The sequence below is a fragment of the Echiichthys vipera genome (genome assembly GCF_963691815.1).
Source record: "Echiichthys vipera genome assembly, chromosome: 6".
NCBI classification, from domain to species: Eukaryota; Metazoa; Chordata; class Actinopteri; order Perciformes; family Trachinidae; genus Echiichthys; species Echiichthys vipera.
In genome coordinates this window covers 20314680-20334993 of record NC_139831.1, presented here as the reverse complement: position 1 = coordinate 20334993, position 20314 = coordinate 20314680, and the positions used below count along the sequence as shown (strand labels likewise).

Below are 20314 nucleotides of genomic sequence, written 5' to 3'. Positions count from 1 at the left end.
GGAGGAAGATCTAACGGTTCCCAACCCCAAAATACAATATCATTACTACTTTGTACGAGACTCCTGCGGTGGTTGAGATCCAATGATGGCTGAACACTGAACATTACCCAATACTGACATTTAGTGGCAAGAGTGATGATTTTCTGTGAATAAAAAAAAAGATTGGCAAAGTTCAATATAATAGTAATATTCCTCAATCTAGCAAACCTCTTATGATCAAATGAAATGTGTTCCCAGGATATCATGGTGGCATATTTAATGACTTAACCTATTTAATTTGTATTTGACAATATTTACCTGAGCCTGAAGGCCCCAGTTTATTGTTTAAAGTGTTAATACCTCTTTCACTTACAGTGGTATGCAGAAGTTTGGGCACCCCTTAGGAAAATCATTACATCCGTTTGTCACTTAGTGAGCTTTTGAAGCAGCAACTTCATTTTAACATATGTTATACCTCATGGAAACAGAAACATCTCAGTAGTGAAACCATTTTTATTGGTCCAACAGAATATTTTTTATGTGCATTTAAACAAAAATAGGCATGTGCATAAATTTGGACACCCCAAAGAATTAATTAATTAATATTTAGTCAAGCCTCCTTTTGCTGCTAGAACAGCCTGTAGACGCCTCCTATAGCCACAGACAAGTCCCTGAAGTCTGGCAGGTGGTATTTTGGTCCATTCCTCCTTACAAAAGGCCTCCAGTTCAGTCAGGTTTCTTGGCTTCCGTGCGTACACAGCCTGCTTCAAATCAATCCATACATTTTCAATGATATTAAGGACTGGGGACCGGGATGGCCATTCCAGAAGATAGTGCTTGTGCTTCTGCATGAATTCCTTGGTGGATTTTGAACAGTGCTTAGGATCATTGTCCTGCTGAAAAATCCAACCCTGGCGTAGCTTCAACTTTGTGACAGATTCTTGAACATTCTTGTCGAGAATCTGCTGATACTGAGAGGAATTCATGTGGCACTCAACTTTAACAAGGTATCCAGTCCCTGTGCTAGCCACACAGCCCCATAAAATGATGGACCCTCCGCCAAATTTCACAGTAGGCAATAAGTTCTTCTCATGGAATGCAGTGTGTTTTCTTCGCCATGCATATCTCCTCCTGTTCTGACCAAATAACTCCATCTTAGTCTCATCTGACCACAGTATTTTTTTCCAAAATGCTTCTGGCTTGTCCAGATGTGCTTTAGCATAACCCATGCGACTCTTCTTGTGACGAACACTAAGGAAAGGCTTTTTGCGCATCACCCTTCCAATGAGCTTTTCCTGGTGCAAAGTACGCTGGATTGTGGAACGATGAGCAACTACACCATCAGTAGCCAGGTGTTCTTGTAGTTCTCTGGAGGTGGTCTGTGGCGTGTCTGTGACCATTCTAACCATCCTTCGCCTGTGCCTTTCTTGTATTTTTCTTGGCCTACCACATCTTTCCTTCACAAGGACTGTTCCTGTGGCCTTGCGTTTCTGCACAACATTTCTGACTGTGGAGACAGACAGTCCAAACCTTCTTGATAATTTCTTGTACCCTTCTCCTAATTCATGATAATAAATTATCTTAGTTTTTAGGTCCGTGGAGAGTTGTTTAGATGCCCCCATGTTGCCCCCACACTCTAAGAAAGAACCTAGGACAAGCACAGCCAGCAATGACCTCTGTTAAATAGCCTTATTAATGATTGGTTCCACCTGTCTTTGTAATTGAAGGTCTCACGAGCTAATCCAAGCAATTTTGTGCTGCAACCTGTCAGCTATGAATCTCTGCAGGTCTTGAAATGAATGCGATTAAAAGGGTGCCCAAACTTTTGCACATACCATTTTTTACATTTTATCTATGTAATGCTACTCTAAGAATTTTGGTCTGGAAAATACTAAAATGTCTACATCTCTGTAGGAAATCAAATCTTGTTGCTGTGATCTTCTCAAATTATCATGGAATCTTAGAGGGGTGCCCAAACTTTTGCATACCACTGTAAAACACCTTAAAGTAAAGTTCAACTGCCCAATAGATAATAAGGCTAATCAGGAGTTATAGTCTCATATTTACAACAGTTGCTACAAATGAATCATGAGTCAAGCTATAATTGATTGTGTATATTTAGGAAATGTTATATCCACATGCCCCTCTTTTAATGTTGAGCATTATATAGTTTATGTAGAGAAAAGAGCACTGACATTTTGTAATGTATTTAGTATCTGCCATAGATGCACTAGTTTCTGCACACTCATTCCTGACTTTTAAAATATCAGGACTTTTATTGTGAAGTCTCAGGTTGAAGAGTAACCGGAAATGTAGTTCTCAGGTTGTACATCCATGGGTAAACATGGCGGCGGCAGCAGCAGCACCAGCGGTCCCTGAGCAACCACCTAAGTCATCCCTTCTTGCTCCTGTGCCATTTGACTTTTCTGAGCCCCCGGCTATCGAAGGCTTCAACCCTCTGCCGAGAGTCAAAGATGAGACCTTCAAAGAAAAATTCATTAGAAAAACGAAGGAGAACCCGTTCGTCCCCATAGGTGAGTTACACAAGCGGGCGAACTGCGCGAAGTTACACAAGTGCAGCGTCCGAGGCTGCAGGAGGGCTCGTCCTTCACTCTCCCGTGGTCAAAATAGTGATATTTAACTCTACGGTACATTTAAAGACAACAACACTCAACTGTAGCATGCTAGGAAGTAACTGCATTTGAAAAACTGACGAGCCTTATTGCCCTTGGTAAATGTTTTCAAGGGTTTAGCTCTCCAAACAGACATAAAACTCTGAATCAACAGTATTTCAACAGAATTAAATAGTCCCAAAACTACCGATAGTAAAGTATGTGGATACATATATTAGTTTCTCAATGGTACTTTGAGTTTCACAAACAAAAAGCTCAATTTATCTCCACTGTATTGTACTCTGTGGGGGATAGCTACAGTCAAATCTCATAAGAAACTAACAAACCTACCTGCATGGCTAGGGCTAGCCCCTCTGATTTGGGTGAGCGTACCCTTTAATGCTGGGACTTGTATCCTATCAATTACATATTATCTTACTGGTATTATTTTACTGTGCCACCAGGTTGTAGCAAACAAGTGTCTGCACATTCCTATTGCTATCCCAAAGGACATTGCAATATTGCAAGTGAACATGTGATGCTTTGGTAATATTAAAGATAGTAGTCAAGCTGTCTAGGACCTGGGCATTGTGTTGTATTTATTTGCCTTGTGTTCTCCAGGTTGCTTGGGAACAGCAGGAGCACTGATTTATGGCCTCCGTGCCTTCCATCAAGGGAAAACCAGACAGTCCCAGATGTTGATGAGGGGACGTATCTTTGCTCAAGGCTTCACTGTAGTTGCCATTATCGTCGGTGTCTTTACCACAGCTGTGAAACCCAGGCAATGAAGATGGACCAATCCCACACTCGCCATCGCCCGTTCACCGCCCGTCAGACCAGATCCAACTTGTAATTGGACTGATTTTACGATCTGAATGGACTGAATAATGTGTTAAAGTTTCCGGCTTTGTTCAGATGCATATGTCAATGCCAACACAATATTTATTTTTGTTCGAAAACTAAGTTGCTCATGGTGATAAAATATTTAGCTTCAGGTGAGCACTCTGGCAACAACGTATAAACAGCTCCTTACCAGACCAGATAAGCAGGCTGGATTTCACTTTTATGGTTCTATATTGACATTAATGCTTAGAAATATAAGTATATGCTCCTTGCTCTTCTGGAAGGTGGGATTGTCAAATGTTCCCATGTATTGACACTGAAAGGGTGGACATATTACTTGACTGATGTACACGATAATTTGAAGTTGGTGTCCTGTATTTGAAATAAATCATCACATTCACACCTGTATTCCATTGAGACCAATTCCTTATACAACACAATTTCTTTTAAAATCAGCGGGGAAATCCATTGTGAGCACAGTTCTTCTATTAATGGCCTGGGAGAACGCTTTAGACACAAGACAGGCCCAGTCTCAATGTTCTTTCACACTAAACAGACTTTTAATTTCACTTAAAGCCTTCAGTAGGAGAGCTCCAAATGTTGTTTTAGGAATGTGACAGCACTTTGTGGAATCACTACGCTGAGGCATGGTGGATGTGCACCTGTAAACTGCTCCTCAGTCTGTTTTTAACATTTCAATGCTTCAAATTGTGGGTAAACTGGGTCACAAAGACCTTTAGTTCCTCGCACATCTGGGATTCAAGTGTTTATCTCCAGGACATTTTGATGGCAACAGTCTTAGCTGGGAAAAAACTGTACAGACAAATTCTTTTCGGTGATCAAACTCCACTGTTTTTATTTTCCAGTTCCCTTTTAACATTCACTTGTTTCAGTATTCATAGTGTCCAAATAGGCAACATGTGAAACAATGTGCAGACATTGCTGTTGAAATTGACACCTTATTGATTACGGTTTTAAAAAATCTAAAACTTATCGGTGTAACAAGAAATAGTGCGTAAAACTGCTGAGGAAATCAATGAAATGAGAGATCGCAGAAAAACCCAAAATGTTAATCGTGTGAAATTTAGATCTTTGGTTGTAATTATTAGGATTTTTTTTTTTTTGCTTGCCTAATTGAAGAGGAAATCCATCTGGCTGAATATTCAAACTGGAGTAAGAGCTACATCCAAAAGGCCACAAGCTTATGCAGTTGAAAGAGAAAAAAAATATGCCAGCTACGTTAAATATGGTAGTCGGGGATATAACACAACAAATGTGAACAAAGACTTTGCTTGTTGATAATTCTACATCGATGAGAGGCAAAAGTGGTTACAATCTAATACACGGTAGTGCTTAAGAAGTGTTTGACATAGATCAAAATGCAAATTCATAAAACAACCAAAAATTGTGCATCCAAAATATTGGCAGAGGCATGCAGGAAAACTGACCTAATAATAATAATAATAATAATAAAATGTATAAGTTAAAGGGGAGATAAAAATGTTTAACTTACAGTAACAATATTTTCTAAGCATAGCAGTGATAAAAACTGACCAGCCAAAGGATGTTGTAACAATAGAGCAGTCCTTCATATTCTCACAAGAGAGAGTGGCGTTTAGTATATTATTTCAATGTAATAGGCATCAAGAAAGGCGGAAAGCTTCCAAAGGTTATAAACATACCAGGGATTTTATGGAAAAGGGCATACAAACTTCTGATGCAACGTGAGGTTAAAACTGAAAAGGCAATGTTTCTACAACAAAATCCCCCCCTCGACCTCCTCTAGCGAACTAAAGGTGTCTGTTTGAGAGAGATGAGGACAGAACGCATTCGAGAAACATCCTTTGACTGTTTGTTGGTTTTTGGATTGAAGTCGCACAGGCGGGCTACTCTCTCCCATTCGGTTCCTGGGCTGTCGCCGTCGCTATCTGCCAGGAAAGCCTCCTCTGATGCTCTGCAGGTGGGAGGGAGACCAGAGACAGATATGAAGGAGCCGTTCAAAGGGATTTCAGAACCCTTTCTAGAACAGCAAACCTGTCTGAACCAAAACACGGTGCTCAACCACAAAGTTCAATCACATGAACAGCACCATGCACAAGCTACATAATAACGTCATGCTTATTTTTTTAACACCAATCGTACACTGTGTTGAAGACACATGTTTAATATGAATTGGCCTCCAGAAACTGACTGGTGATTGTAATGTTTGGGCATGCATCACATGGAAATCCACTAGTGGTAATTCCTGGGCATTCAACATTAAAAAACTGTAAGAATTCTAAACCTACACAAAGCCTATAACATCAGCGTTAGGCTGTTTGTAGAAAGCCTTGTCAGCAATCCTAGTACCAAGGCAAGGCCGAGAAAGCAGGGAAAAGAAGGAGAAAGCAGAACAGTTTCAGTGTCAAAGAACAAGCAGAGAAAAGTTAACACCTGCGTTAAAAGGATTATGTAAGCGACTGAGAAACACTTCCAATGAGGTGGATTTTAAAAGGTTTAAAATGGCTAAATGGATACAGTCTTCCCGTCTGCTGTAGTACAATGTTGCCAATAAACAAACTTAGAATGGTGAAGCTTTCAGGCAACTGCAGACTGCTTTGGCGCTAGGCTGTAGAATGGATGAAAACTGTGACATTCGCTCTCTGCTGTTTGCATTCCTTGTAGCAAGCCAGCTTCCTGTTTTGTTTTTACAGGGATTCTAACTGGACACACAACTTTAATATCTCATCAGAGGATTGTCTCTCAGCGCTTTCACATACACAGGGGAAGAAACTGGCCAAAACTAGGGACACAGATGCAGAGTGATACCGTGCCAGACTTGGACAGAGTCTGTTGGAAAGTGTGAGAGAAGAACGGGGTTAGCTTTGGTCAAGAATAGGAAAGGCTGCAATGTTTTCGTAAGCATAACGAACAACACTGACAAGTCACATTTTTTTAAGTAGCAGAAAATGAAATACTGTCTTTATATAAGCAATACATTAATTAAATCAGCAATACTATCGATATTTTTAAACTTTTAAACTGCACTACGCCCATTACTTCAACATGTGATGCTTTGGTGCAGTCCACTTGCAGTATTGCAGTAAATCTTCCACATCACTCATTAAAGGTCCCATATTATGCTCATTTTCAGGTTTGTACTTGTATTCACTCTTTGTCTGAAGCACACTGTTTTAGCACCTGCCTCCTTAAGTCTCCCTCCCAAAAAAGCCCAGTCTGCTCTGATTGGTCAGAATTTCCGGGTCTTCCGCATATGTGCTCTCAGCATCTCTAACCGGTTATTGCACCCGGGGAATGACTGTAACAGCACATTCTACCTATATATATATATATATATATATATATATATATATATATATATATAGTATAGTTGTGACATCACAATCATACAGAAGTCCTCACGGCTCGTTTAAAGACACAGTTTCTGAATACAGGCATCTTACTTGACATACGCAGTAAAAACAACATTTTGAATAGTTTCTATCCAAAATTAAAATCTTCCAAAACAACACTCGAGCTGTTAATCTGAATAGAAAGTGTTCAGTGTAGTAATTACAACATAATCACATCGTAATGATAAACCAACTGTTACATCTCTCCACATTACCGGGGTACATGTCAGACACTTACCTGTTGTTGGCTTTGTTCTTCTCCATCTGCTCGTTCTGGTGTACATGCCAGTCCTCCAGCTCCTTTTTGGCTTTCTCTTTCCACTCTGCTTCTGCTGCTTTGGATGCTGAGTCTTGTTAGGGAGCAACAGCAGAGGACAACACAGTCAGAGAGTCCCCAACAGCGGAAACATAGAGAAAAGGAAGTGGCATATTATTAGATCTAGGTGTGACACCATTAGATATGCTGCATCATTCGTTTTGAAGGTAAACTGCAAAAAGATGCAGAACAAATGTCAAAATCACTGTGACTCGTTACAGCTGCAAAGTAGCAAGTGCATAACACAGTATGATTAAATTCCTCATTTTTGCTCACCTAATGCTTCAAGGCGTGTCTTCTGCTCCTCCCTCCACTTGCGTAAACTCTCTGGCTCTTGCCTCTGAATATCCACCTGGGCAATAGCTGCATAGTTGTCTGTTGGGCCATTGGACTCCTTTTGGAGGACATAAAACGTTTAAATAAACAACTAGCTATATGATCCAAATACTCATAACATGCATAAATGCCTGTAAAAAATAATTAAGAGAAAGTCAAATACATGTTCTGATGATGTGCAGAATAAAAGTCAACCACACATACAAAGAGATTATTTAATAATCATGCTAAAGATTGAGCTCACCTGAAACATATCCCCATTGACTGTGGCAGGCTCATCTTCGAAACTGTCTAACATTGCTACAAGAAAAAAAAAAAGTTGATTGTTAGTATCGACTTCTTGGAGTTTTTCCAGTTTACCAACCTCTCTTCTTCATCACCTGGGTTAACTGAGGTTCGACCACTGTGGCTGTGTCACTTTGTCACAGCCAAGAAATGCAGCAGCACCTGTTTGGGCACTAATGTTGTCAAATGAAACTTTGTCAGTTAACTGGACAGGTTTTTCCACTGGAGTGTAAACGGTTGGCAACATTATTTTGCTCAGTTAATACTAGCTAAATTGTTTATTACTAATTCTTTACAGTTCCAAATATTAGGCAGATGAAACTTACATAATTCATTTGAATTTTATCTTAGCAAAATACCATATCCGTAAAAGATTCAGACTTTAAAATCATATTGGACCACTATGGAAAACTTCAAACTCATAAGTAATAAACTGGCAAAAACTATATGATGATTTAGGCATTTCAAATGTACTCCCTTAGTTTAGAAGAGCCTCATACGTTTTTGTTTTTGTTGGTCTCCATTCTTTTTCTATGTTTTGCTGCCTTTTTACATTTTTTTGATTCTTATTTCTACATTTAGAAATACATTTTGGGTATTGTGTATAACTCTGGAGCATGTAATAAATGTAATGTTTATATTTAATCGTTTCAATTAGACAAAATACTGTATAATACTACTTACATAACGTTACTATACACTTGCCACGTAACATATATTGTGTAAAGCCCCCCGCGCGTTTATACATGAATGAAAAGTAGTCCCTGAACAGCACACACGACAGTCGTTATCAGTGTAAGTACAATACTACAATGTTTGACATCTGAACGAGGACGCGCGGTGGAATTACCAACGTAAACTAACGTACGTTGACGCAAACAAACCGTCAGTTAAGTGAGCTAAGCTATAAAGCTAACATTTCATTAGTTTGATTGTAAACGAGCCGACTAATGCCAAGTTACCTGGCTGTATCAACTAGCCTACTGATGCTGTCAACGTATAAGATTGTCCCATAACTAGCCACCGGTCCAGGCTTAAATGCCGGTAGCTAGCTTCAGTTAGCCCATTAGCTCGCTAGCTGACATTAGCTCAGTCACAAACTTGCCATAGCTGTCCGTCTGCTGCGGCTCAGACGGCTCTTCACCAATTGCTTCTTCAAGAGCCGCAAACCCTTCTCCGTCGTTCTCTATCCCCGCTATCTCACTCTCCTGTTGAGCCAGGAAAGCGGCGGCGGGGTCCTCTTCGGTCGGGTGTGCGCCGTTGTCAGCCATCTTCCACAAAAGTGTTTACAAGTTGGGTTTAACTGAGCTCGGTTGGTTCAGCTAACCTGACGTCCGCCCCAAATTTAGGCCACCGGTTTTGCAACGTTATTGCAAACAACTTAAATAGTTTACTCGAATATCAGCTATTCGAAATAGACTACTGTATGCAACAATTAAATCGTCTGTAATAAACAATCTGAGCTTCGACTTCAGGCTCTCACTGATGATTCATGGTTTCTTCACTTGCTCAGCCTGTGATGATGGAGCAGGGTAGCACCCTGAGGGTACCGTTTCGTTTGTGTTGCAGTGTGTCTCCATCTGCTGGCCCTCTGCTGTATGTGTTTAGTGAACTTCATCTTAAAAGGATGTTTCAATATCATCACAACTGTACGGAAGTGCTGACGACTCGTTAAGAGTCACAGTTTCTGAAAACAGGCTGTGTGCATTTCTCTGTGGCTTTAGCTTTTTTTTTTTTTTTAAATAATTCTTTTCCAGTATTTATGTAGCACTTCAACCTGATTTATAATGACAGAAGATGTGGAAATCTCCATTTGTACAATATTTGAACCAATTTACAGAATATCTACAAATCCACCCAATATGAGTCTTGTAAATATAGTGTTCCCGATGCCAATATGCATCTAATATACATAGTAAAAACAACATCTTGAAAAATGACAGTCAACACTTGAACTGTTAATCTGAATAGAAGGTGTTCAGTTTAGTAATTACAGCATATTCACATCATAATGATAAATCCACTGTTACATCTCTCCACATTATCAGGGGACATGTCAGACACTTAGCTGTTGTTGGCCTTGTTCTTCTCCATTAAAATTATGTTTATGCTACTGTGGACATATTTTTTTGCCGCAATAGCGTACCAACTGTGCAAGATACAGACACAAAATGTTACAGGTGTGTAGTTTAGATCAAAATGAAGGTGCAGTTAAAGAATGGCAGTGGTCTGAGCACTCACCCCCTGTTTTTTTCATTTTATTTTCAATGTTCATAAGGTATGATTATGTATGATGGTCTCTAGTTTTGTTTGTCTTTTCACTTTAGAGGTAAAATTACAATTCTCATCTCTGATTTGCCTAGTCAGTTGATGGACACTCCTGTGGCCACCTAATCATTGCAAACTTTTGTTTATTTTGTGCAATGCTTTACTGTATTGTAAAGAACACTTAATTGCTTGTTTTTGTTAAGTGGTGTTAAAGTATTTCTGACTGATAGGGACTAGCTATACTCTGGAGATCAAAATTAGAGAGCAAATTATAAATACTTGATTTATTGTGAAATACATATATTTAAATTAAAATAAACAAGGCACTTCAACTAAACAGTAACCATTGTGTCAGAAGAGAAGATCTAAACAATGTTTTCTTAGGGCTATAGGATTCAAAAATGAACACCACAGGACATCACTAGTTTCTCACATTACTCTGGCTTGAAACCCCATAGAGAATCTCTGGAGAATCCTTGGCAACAAAATAACGTCTAAGAAACCCACTACAGTTACCAAACTGTGGAAGAGACTGAAGAAGAATGGACCAAGATGAAACCAGAGCAGTGTGAGAAACTAGTGATGTCCTGTGGGCGCAGATGTGCTGAAGTCATTCAAAGCAAGGGCCTCTACACTTCCTGTTCATTTTTTTAATCCTATAGCCCGAAGAAAACATTGTTTTAATCTTCTCTTCTGATACAATGGTTACTGTTCTCTAATTTTGCTCACTGCTTTTTTCACAAAATAAAGGTTTTTGTTGAAGTGCCTTGGTTATTTAACAACATGCTAGGACAGCAGTGGTATAGTCAGAGCTGATGTTCTAACAAATTCTGAACAATAAAAAAATAACAGTATTCAGAATGAATCAAGTATTAATAAGTTGTTTTCTCATGTTGATCTCCATTGTAGATGGTGAGATGTGTGCACAGCACGGCCTCTTCTGGTACACAGCCCGGGTATGAAATAAGGCAGTGAGCCACGTGACTTGTGACGTTTCAAGCCGAGTCCTACTAAAAGATTTTGAGGCAATGATCCTGCTGCTCACCGAGGGGATCCACTGTGGCTTCCTCACGTCCGCTCTAAGGAAGTCCGAAAGTTAGCCCATCTACCGAGTTACTGTTTTTTTTTTATAACTCCAGGAGACGGACTCGTGATGTCAGGCGAACACGACGTGAGTCAAGAGGTACGTTAATGTGTTTGTCCCAACATTTGAACGCATTCCTTCGTGTGTGGAGTAACTTTTTCACAGTCCAAGTTGTTGTATGGGCTGTGTTACTGTGCACTACACGGTTTTGGCTGGCTGCTCTGAACTACCGTCGGTGCCAACAAGCAAACTAGTTTTCGTGCCCCTTCCTGCTGTTTCTATTGTGCATGTAAAGGGTGTATTTCAAGGTCTGCACTACAGCGGTGTTCTTACTAGTCTTCAGTGTTTAATTACCTGTTGCAAATAATGCTCTTGGACTCACCGAAAACAGTTAAAAGTAAGCTTTTATAAGCTCATAATTGCGTAGCCTGTAAAAGCAAAGCGTCTAATTTCGTGTATTTGAAGACACAACGCTACCATTGAAAGTACACGTTCCTACAGAAATATTACAGTGACACCATCGATTATAAATAGCAACACCATAAACAGGGCCAGCGTCGTTTCGATGAGCACCCCAGGCACATTTATTGGCTTAGATTGATGATTTCTCCACTAGGTGTTATTTAATGAACTGAAATGCATCCAGATTGATGCTGTTACTTCCTACTGTCTTATTGTAATTTGCTTAAAACAACTCAATGATACATTTGCAGTGTGCTGTTATCCCAATTATAATCTAAACTCCATTACCTGTTCCTGCTATGGGTCTTTTCCATTTATTGTCTCAAGCTGTCTCTCTTTATAATTGATTTTCTCGGCTCCTGGACTTCTCTGTAGGAGGTGTAATATGAAAAAGAAAAGTAACGGTAAACAAAGCCAAGTTTAGTTTTGTTTATATAATCTAGAAAGAGCATTGATATTTCAGTGTAGCACATTAACACAATGAATGGATACATTTAAGAATCATGTCCACAATTAGCAGATTTGCATGTTTTGTGGATGGTGGTATCCTGGGTGCTTGGCGGGTTACTTTCTGAATCATTTTTGGCAAGGACTATATTGCTATATTTTGTATTATCCATGAGCCCTATTTCAGTTTTTACTATATGTGAATGAGCTCTGCTGTTGCTTTAAGAACTTGCTGTTAAAATATAATTGCTGGTTTGGTTGTACTGAGTGCCATGCCATCCATAAGGAATGTAGAAGTCCCTAGGCAGTCCCTACTTCAGTTGTGGCCTTCTGCTTCTCAAGTACATTTAAAAAAACAGTTTAATTGACTTTGATGTAGAAGGCTTTTTACCAGAATATAGGGGTAGTTGACTACCTCGCTCTGTCCTCCTCTACCCCCTTCTCTCTTTCTCTCTCTCTCTCTCTCTCTCTCTCTCTGTGACTCATGTGGGTGTTGGGCTGAAATAGTTTGGTGTAGTTTTACATTCCTTATATAGCCTCTGAAGAGTGAGGAGAGGCTAGGGCTCGCCTCTGTCCCAGACAGTGTAGAGGGTAGGGTTTGCCAACAGAGACAGAATCTGCTTGCCCTAGCTTACTGACTCTTTAGCTTTTTCCCAGGTTTGGGCTAACGGCCAGCCCTCGAGGACAAGGTAGGTTTGCATTGTGGCATCCAGAGAAGCTAGGTGTGTTACAAAGAGCAATGACACCTGGTAGGGTTGAGGAGGAGGAGGAGGAGCAAGAGCTGTCCCGGGTACAGGGGTCAGTGGTACAGCCGTAATTTGCAAGTGACATAGTCCGGCGTCTCATGTTGCCTTTGGTTCCTAAAATTACCTTGTTATTCCGTGACTTGCCATTCTATTTAACCAATTAGATCTGGTGAAGTCTTTTCACACTGTTTTCTTGGTTTCATAGCTGTACAAGTTGCGTAAACAATTCAAAAATATCAAGGAAAGTTTGTATGCTGTGGGCAAGCGTGCCAATGTTTCATTAAAGTTTATTCCAAATGGTTGAATTATTTATTTAATACAATGAGTTTGTTGTTTTCACTGTGAAAGAAAGAAGAACAGTTGAATATCACTGCTGTTCTTTTCGTCCATTAGATTTTTGATCTGGATGTTTTCTGTGGTACTCGTCTGCATTATAATATACTTTTTACACTCTCAACTTCGCTTCACATGAGTTCTCACCTGATATCAACCTATTAGTTTGTATGTTGATAAATGTAGGAACGTTGTGTCACAGTGGCAAACTTGATAATTTATCATCTTGTAAGGCATGCAAATAGCCTAATTTAAACCATTAGTGGAATATTTCTACCAGAGAGACACATTTAATTGTTTTTTTGTAACATGGTTAATTTTAAAGCTAGAACGTTTCCAAGTAACACTATATACTCTCAGACAACCAGCTGCCAGGCCGCTTGGGTGAAACAGAAAATTACCTTATTCTGAGCTTTCTGACTAATTAAGACATTGTTTCCTCCTTTGTCTTCTCCAAGGCTATGAACGTATACTCTGTAACCCTTAGCGGCCCAGCGCCTTGGGGCTTCAGGCTGCAGGGTGGCAAGGACTTCAGCATGCCCCTCACTGTGTCAAGGGTAAGTAACTATTTGTCAGCTTTTGCACTTCTCTGCATCTGCGATCATTGATGGCTCCATCATTCTGTGAAGTAATTAATGTTCTTCTAAGCTTCAATATAAAATCCTTTCTCAAAAAAAAAGTTCAATAGTTTTGGTTCCTGTGTAATTATCACCTGAGCATATGCATGTCATCTTTTCTTAAGCTTCCATAGTCAAAGATTTTGTCTGTAGACTGTGGTGTTCATTTTCATATCACTCACATTTTTATGGTGTGTGTGTTTACGAACCCTTATTCAGTCAGTCCTAACATGCGGTAAGTTTGTATTAATAGTATTATTTGGTCACAAGGATATGCTGTTTGTTTCGCAGTGCTTTGTACTAGCTCTCCATGTTCGGTCACTACCGCTTCACAGAATGGATTTTAAATACTCAATAAACTTGCTGCTATGGAAGAGAGCAGCAACCACTTTCCAGGCCTTATAAGAGCAGAGCTTCTTTGCCTGACAAACACACAGACTCACACTAGCAGCCACACATGCATGCAAACACATAAAATCATTCCAATATTGCTGCCAGCTATTGTGCACAAAGATCTGACCTTCTATTACGCACTCATTCCCCACTGACGTTGTTCTATTGCCACCTTAGAGGCTGGGGTGATATATAAATGTACAAATGATTCACATTTATTAAATCATCAGTCATGTTCAACATTATCAGTTTCCTATTTTAGAGATAATGAGGAGTTAATAGGTTATAATTGTTGGCCTCCTGAGGTTATCCCAAAATAGTCCTTAAAACACTTTCAATTCTTTGTTTCTTTGTAGCTGCTGAAGGGCATTAAAGGTCTAATATTGTAAAAAGTGAGATTTCCATGTCCATTCCATTTTTTGATTATAAAGCGTATCAAAAGCTCTAATCCAGAGAGAAATTCACAAAGGCTGTATTCAGAAACTGCACCATTAAACAAGCATTCAGGTGTGACGTCACAACTATACTATATTTTTATATATAGGTAAGAAGAAAGACAGATATTCAGACAGATAAGAAAAAAAGAATGTGTTGTTTGAACATTAAAGCATGTAAACATGTCCTAGTAGCAACCCAAAATACTAGTATTAACCTGAAAATTAGAATATTGCGTGTGTGTGTGTGTGTGCGTGCGTGTGTGCGTGCGTGTGCGTGTGTGTGTGTGTGTGTGTGTGCGCGCATAGAGTTGATGTAATCCTGTGGTGAGACCAATAGATATCACCAGCCTTGTCGGTACATGTCTTGTATCTGCTCTGCTCTCTGGCAGGCATTGCAGTCAGAAACACAATGTTCCCCTTGGATTCATGACAAGACACATTTTCTTCTACCCGTAAAAGACCAAACAGATGTAAAAAAACAAAGTAACATGACAAATAGCCCGGAAACAAAACAGGGATTTAGGGTGGGATAGGAGTTGACTTAGAGGAATTTCAGTCTAGACTGACATGGTGTACTGTAGGGCTAATGTCACCTGTGCGTCTGTGGTTGCAGTTGAATTATTTGACTAATCAGCCAGAACAGGAGGTGGCGTGTTATTTATGAATTTTACTTGCAATTCAAGTCTTTTCCTCTCTTAAACAGAAATATGACTTACATTTTCTGTATTGCAGAGCCTTGCCTCACCAGTCTCTCAATAAATATAGTTGGACCCAGGTTTGTCTAAGCAGCTTGGTGTAAAAATGATAATGGCCGCCATTCTGAAAAAAACAAAACAAACAAACCCCAGTACTGCTAAGATTGGAGCCTTAACGACTGGTCAGTGGCTAATATCTTTTTGGCTTTTTGCAGCAGCCCACCAGGCCTCAGGCTGCAGGAGTTATAAAGATGTGACAGGTTTTCTCTCTTTACTTCTCAGGGACTGTTGGCTCCTTGCATTTGTCATAAAAGACTAGACTGTGAATCACACAGTCACAGAGGATATAAACAGCCCAACCAGGAGATGTAAACCTCAAAGATATACAGTATCCCTTAGTAACAGGAGAGAAAGTCAGGCCTGCACTCACTCGGCTTACATTGAATGCATTTAATGGGTGGTTTCTTTACTGGTTTGAAACTGATGAGATAAGAATTTCCACCCAGACAGTCGGTTAAAAGTGATTACACAATGAAGAAGATTTGGAGTGACAGGACAAAAGGGCTCAGCAAGACGCTGTAAGGCAAAGAGATTGCAAGCGATAACTCCTGAAAGATCAATGCATTTAAGTGTTTTTTTTGTAAAGATAAGATGGCAGTTAGTTTTGTTGAGACCAGATTTATTCTGCGCTCATGGTTATTTAGTTAATTTGAGTTTGGTCTTACTGTGGCAGATGTCACATCATAAATAACTTTATATTTAATCATTTACACAGCTGTTTTGTTCTGTAAATGGAGATTCTCATCATCTTTGTATTGACTTGGAAAGTTGTGGGTCTGTAACCTCCTATGTGAGTGAGTTTGTATATAGGTTTCCATACTCTGTGAAGGCTCTTGTTTCCTTCCTCCTCTGTCTGCGAGCCTGGAAAGCTATGCTTTCTCAGCATTCCTGGGATTTTTCTCATATCCACCCTGCCGTGGCCAACAGACAATCCTCTTCTCCTTCTGCATCCAATATGTCTTCCAAACTCACTTTTCTCATGCATTTGATGGACACCCCCAATCAATCCATCTCCACCAATTTCACTGGAATACTTTTTCAGTGAGATCAGAAGAAAGGAGACCATGCCAAGACAAACTGTTAAGTCACCGTGAAAGGAAAAATAACCTTTTGACCTTAGCATGATGTGTATAGTATACACCCATTTATCAGCTGAAATAATATGTACATAACCTTTCTTTGACTTTTTAATATTCATTTTCCACTTTTTGTTTTCTTAGCCCTTGTTTTAGCAGATGTATAAAAACATCTTACCAGTGAAATCACAACCAAGTGTTATTGCTTCACCACTCTGTTAAGGAAAAACAAAGAGAGAGCAATGGCTTTCTCTGTTGGTACTGTGACTGAAATGTCATCATATCTCTTTCTAACTGGCACAGTGATACCGGGCAGTGGACACAGCTGTGTGCGTCACTGCACCCTCCTCCCAGCTTGGGATGAACATTGGTTGGATGCTGCTTGGCACTGGTGAACTGACATTTCTGTTAGGGTTGGGAGTTGTTCTTGGCATTCAAATGATACTTAAAGGTGTACTCCAATGATGATGTTTGCAGACTTGTTAGGGACAGACCTAAAAAAGGGTCAAATATGGGGAAGCAGATGCTGAAATATCTTGACTTAAATCCCTAGTATGGGGTGAAGCTCCAAAAACACTGGATACTACCTTTCCCACTCCATGGTGGTTTTCACAACAACCGTTTGAATTGTATCCAGTTTGTAACACAGGACACAGCATTTTTAAATGCTCAAGGATTATCATCTCACAGCAGCACCATGAACGCGTTAAACATCCTGTAGGCCCTCACAAGCATCTCCTCCCATGAAAGCTGAAAATCTTGAGACAGTCAGTTGAGTTGTTGGTTTGATCCTTCCTCTAGAGACAGCCTACTGTGTCTTGACGGTTTTCTAAACAACCTTTGTGCCAACTTTTTTATTTGATTTCTCCAGACTTCTGTGACCTTGATAAGTTTGAGGTTTATTTAAGGAAAAGTATAGCTCTCTCCATGTGTCTGCGTCAACATCCTGTTTCAAAAGAAAAGCTACAACATTTAGGAAGCAAGATGGCGTTGTGACACTTTCATTGATGTTTTAATTGAGTCTACCCCAGTCTGGGGTACAACTACAACTCCTCTGATTAGTTTCTCCACAAATCTGTCTCAGATCCCGTGCCATCGTGATACTAAAACATTACAATACCATAACCAAGCCTCCTGAGCACCATCTGGTTTTGATCGACAAAACACATGCCACAACACTGAAATCAAATGTTCACAGGAAATTGCAGATGATGTCAAGGCAATAAGCGGTGGAGGAGATTTGTGATTGTCTCTCCTTCACCATCACAGCTGGATGTTTCATTGAGTCTTATATTTCTGTTTCTCTGCATGTGAGAATCTGTCTGGATGGTAGAACATCTGTTGCTTTATCACTTGTGTACTCTTAACCCCCCCCCCCCCCCTCTTTAACACACACACACACACGCACACAGGCACACAGGCACACGCACACACAAACCCAAAGCCTGGGGAAAGAGGCCTTGTTAGAGGGGTTGAATAAATAATTCAGTACTTACTGATTGATTATCCGCAGGGGACATTTACATGTGGATAGTTGGATGTAAATGTCTTATGTTGTGATCAGTGTAGCAGAGTAACACGTTTGAAAACGACCTTTGTTTTTCGCCGTCGTTCTTAAAAAGTTTTCTGTCCGTACGGACTCAGCTCAAAAAAATATCTGCGTCCACACGAAACCAGTGAAACCGGGTAAAACGCACATGCCAGGCCTGGATGTAGCACTGTAACTGCCACAGAAATACACCAACAGGAGAAGAAGAGACGGAGAGCCGCTGTGTATAATAATACAAACACCTTTCTTGCCAAATCTGGCCACTTCCCAAATCCTTATCCATCCTAGAGAGAAATCTGTCAACTGTTTCTGGTGTCATTTGAGACTTTTGTGGTGTTTTGGATTAAGATTAAGGTGAGTTAGTGCTAGGTGCTCCACCACAGTCGTTTCAGCAGGACCACATACTTTCAGGTTTGGTTTTCCATTTCTCAGAGGGATATTTATGGCTTTGCATCAGCTGTGCTGCGTGAGTGATGTAAGGACAGACTGTCTCTCAGCCCCCAAATAGCCTAGAAAGAATAAAAGTGAGCTGGTGCAGAGTTACTTGGCCAATATATCTACAGCTGTAGATATACTTTAGTGCATTATTAGTTGAACCAAAAACAAGAGTTGCCAGCCCAGAGCGAGTATGAGGCCCTGACTCACATGTAGGGTCAGCCAAGGGAGGAACTTCAAAGGTGAATGCAAGACGTTGCATTTTGAAAGGTTGCCTCATGCTTTGAAATTTGATAGCATACCAAAACAGCTCTGCTACAGCACTCTGCCAAAAAGCCTTGAAACAGGCAACTAACTGTAAGGCTAACCCTGCAGTTGTGAATACCTTCAGTTGCACAAATGTCATGCTGTTAGTTTGAAGTGAGCTACAAGCATATTTGCACAAAATAATTCATGCCCAAATTAGTTTTCTTTCACTTGTGTCAAAGGAACTGACGTAATCAAAAAGCCAACTTTGTGATATCAGCGCTGCTACGTGATGTTCTTATACATCATGTGAGATCCCTGGTTGTTGCGAGGTACAGTGCGGTGTGTTGCCTTCAGGGACATGTTTTCCACTGTCCTTTGTCGTATTGACAAACTGCTGGCGAGTATAGGGTTTCCGTTCGCCCCCTACCATCCAAAGGTCTGAGCACAGCAACTTTACTGCTGCCTTCTCAAGTGAGGGAGCAGCTGCACTCTGAACCTGAGCCAGGAGCACAGGTGTCCGTGTCCATCAGTAACTCAACACACACAGACACACATGCGCAGATCTACAATCTGTTCAATCAGCCTCAGTACTCTCTCAAAGTCTCTGAAACTGTACTTCATTATTTTCAATTTCATCAAACCACTCAGTGATCCTTTTGTGCTCTGTATGAATACATTGACATTCCTTCTTCTTCTTGCATTCCTCATTTATTCATAGTCATCTGTATTTAATTTCACATGTTATTTATTAAAACTAACTTTGGCTCTTTCCACAGACCCATCCCACTTCAGGGTTGACCTGCATTACTTTTCATTGCTCAATTTCATAAAAAGCTATTTTATATTATTTCTGAAAATATGACTCACAATGATAGGGGTTTCGGTCCATTTTCTACACTGCATAGGCATCTATCACTGCGCTGGCTAGTAACATTTTCACTTTATTTTAGCAGAAATTAAAAAAAAAAATTTAACAACTCCCTCGAGGCTTTGACAGTGACTCTGGCTAAGGCTCATGGGATGTGCTGTTGTTAAATGCTAGCTAGTAAAATCATTGTTTTATTTTGGTAAAATGAAAAGGGACTCAAGTTTAACAATCTAGTATAGTAATAAAAAGGGGTATGCAGCTCTCTGTAATGATCCTGGTGGCATCATGCCAGACTGTTTCCCTTTTCAGAATATGTCACATGTGTCCATGTCATAGTTGATTTTCTCCAGTGTACGCTGTTAAAACTCTTCCTTGACTGTAGAAATGATTTCTTTCTAACCTCTCTAATTGCTTCCAGTGAGTGCAAATCAAAGGCAATTAAAGTGATGTTTGAACTTGGCTGTAAAATAAGTGTAGCTTGGATTGCCCCTGAGGCACTTCTTCCTATTTTTAGCGTTGCTGTGTTTTGATTCAAGTCAGGCTTTAACTTTGTTGTGTTTTTTGTGTGGTGCGGAGTAGTTTCTCAGCCTGAGCTGTCAGCAGCTTACGGAGCATATTACCCCCCTGCTCACACAAGTGTTTATGTTTAATGTGCAGAATCAAAGCAGAACGTGTGATAGCTTAGCTGAACATGGCAGAAATCTATTGATTGAACCACTGACTCCTTTGAGCTTTTGATGAGCTAACATTTGCAGGGATCCATGACATCAGAGAGTAATTCTAATAGGTTTTTTTGCCAGAAATCCTGGCACTCGTTCACTTATCTGATGCT

The 20314-nt window shown here is 40.1% G+C and overlaps 3 protein-coding genes across 5 annotated transcripts in view; 2 read left to right on the top strand and 1 right to left on the bottom strand.

Annotated features, from left to right (window-relative positions):
- Nucleotides 1–2323: 2323 nt before the first annotated feature.
- On the top strand, nt 2324–3379 carry higd2a (HIG1 hypoxia inducible domain family, member 2A; the record flags this gene model as incomplete). The annotated part of the gene is made up of 2 exons (XM_083915817.1): nt 2324–2513; nt 3213–3379. The coding sequence occupies 2 exons, from the start codon at nt 2324–2326 to the stop codon at nt 3377–3379; spliced, it is 357 nt and encodes a 118-aa protein (XP_083771943.1).
- An 881-nt stretch (nt 3380–4260) lies between these two features.
- cltb (clathrin, light chain B) lies at nt 4261–9263 on the bottom strand. 3 transcript variants are annotated; one of them, XM_083914807.1, is made up of 6 exons: nt 8869–9263; nt 7723–7778; nt 7419–7536; nt 7065–7176; nt 6243–6263; nt 4261–5388 (listed from the first exon to the last, which is right to left on the bottom strand). In XM_083914807.1, exons 1-6 carry the CDS (start codon nt 9032–9034, stop codon nt 5217–5219), a joined length of 645 nt encoding a protein of 214 aa, XP_083770933.1. In that variant the 5' UTR covers nt 9035–9263; the 3' UTR covers nt 4261–5216. The 3 variants fall into 3 exon arrangements, with proteins under 3 accessions (XP_083770933.1, XP_083770932.1, XP_083770934.1); XM_083914806.1 differs by lacking the exon at nt 6243–6263 and adding an exon at nt 5723–5776; XM_083914808.1 differs by lacking the exon at nt 6243–6263.
- A 1800-nt stretch (nt 9264–11063) lies between these two features.
- The window catches only part of pdlim7 (PDZ and LIM domain 7), a 31880-nt gene continuing 22629 nt past the window's right edge, over nt 11064–20314 (top strand). The window contains exons 1-2 of the mRNA XM_083914964.1: nt 11064–11214; nt 13562–13660. Of these exons, the coding sequence (XP_083771090.1) occupies nt 11185–11214; nt 13562–13660 (129 nt within the window). The 5' untranslated portion in view covers nt 11064–11184. The remainder of the gene's footprint in view (nt 11215–13561; nt 13661–20314) is intronic.

Bases quoted from the DNA above. Each gene is read 5' to 3' on its own strand.
- cltb (XM_083914806.1), bottom strand. From the start codon at position 9,034: ATGGCTGACAACGGCGCACACCCGACCGAAGAGGACCCCGCCGCCGCT. The intron at 7,177-7,418 runs GTGAGCAAAAAT...CTCCCTAACAAG, and splicing joins GACACGCCTTGAAGCATTAG to ACTCAGCATCCAAAGCAGCA. The intron at 5,777-7,064 runs GTAAGTGTCTGA...CCTTGGTACTAG, and splicing joins AAGAACAAAGCCAACAACAG to GATTGCTGACAAGGCTTTCT.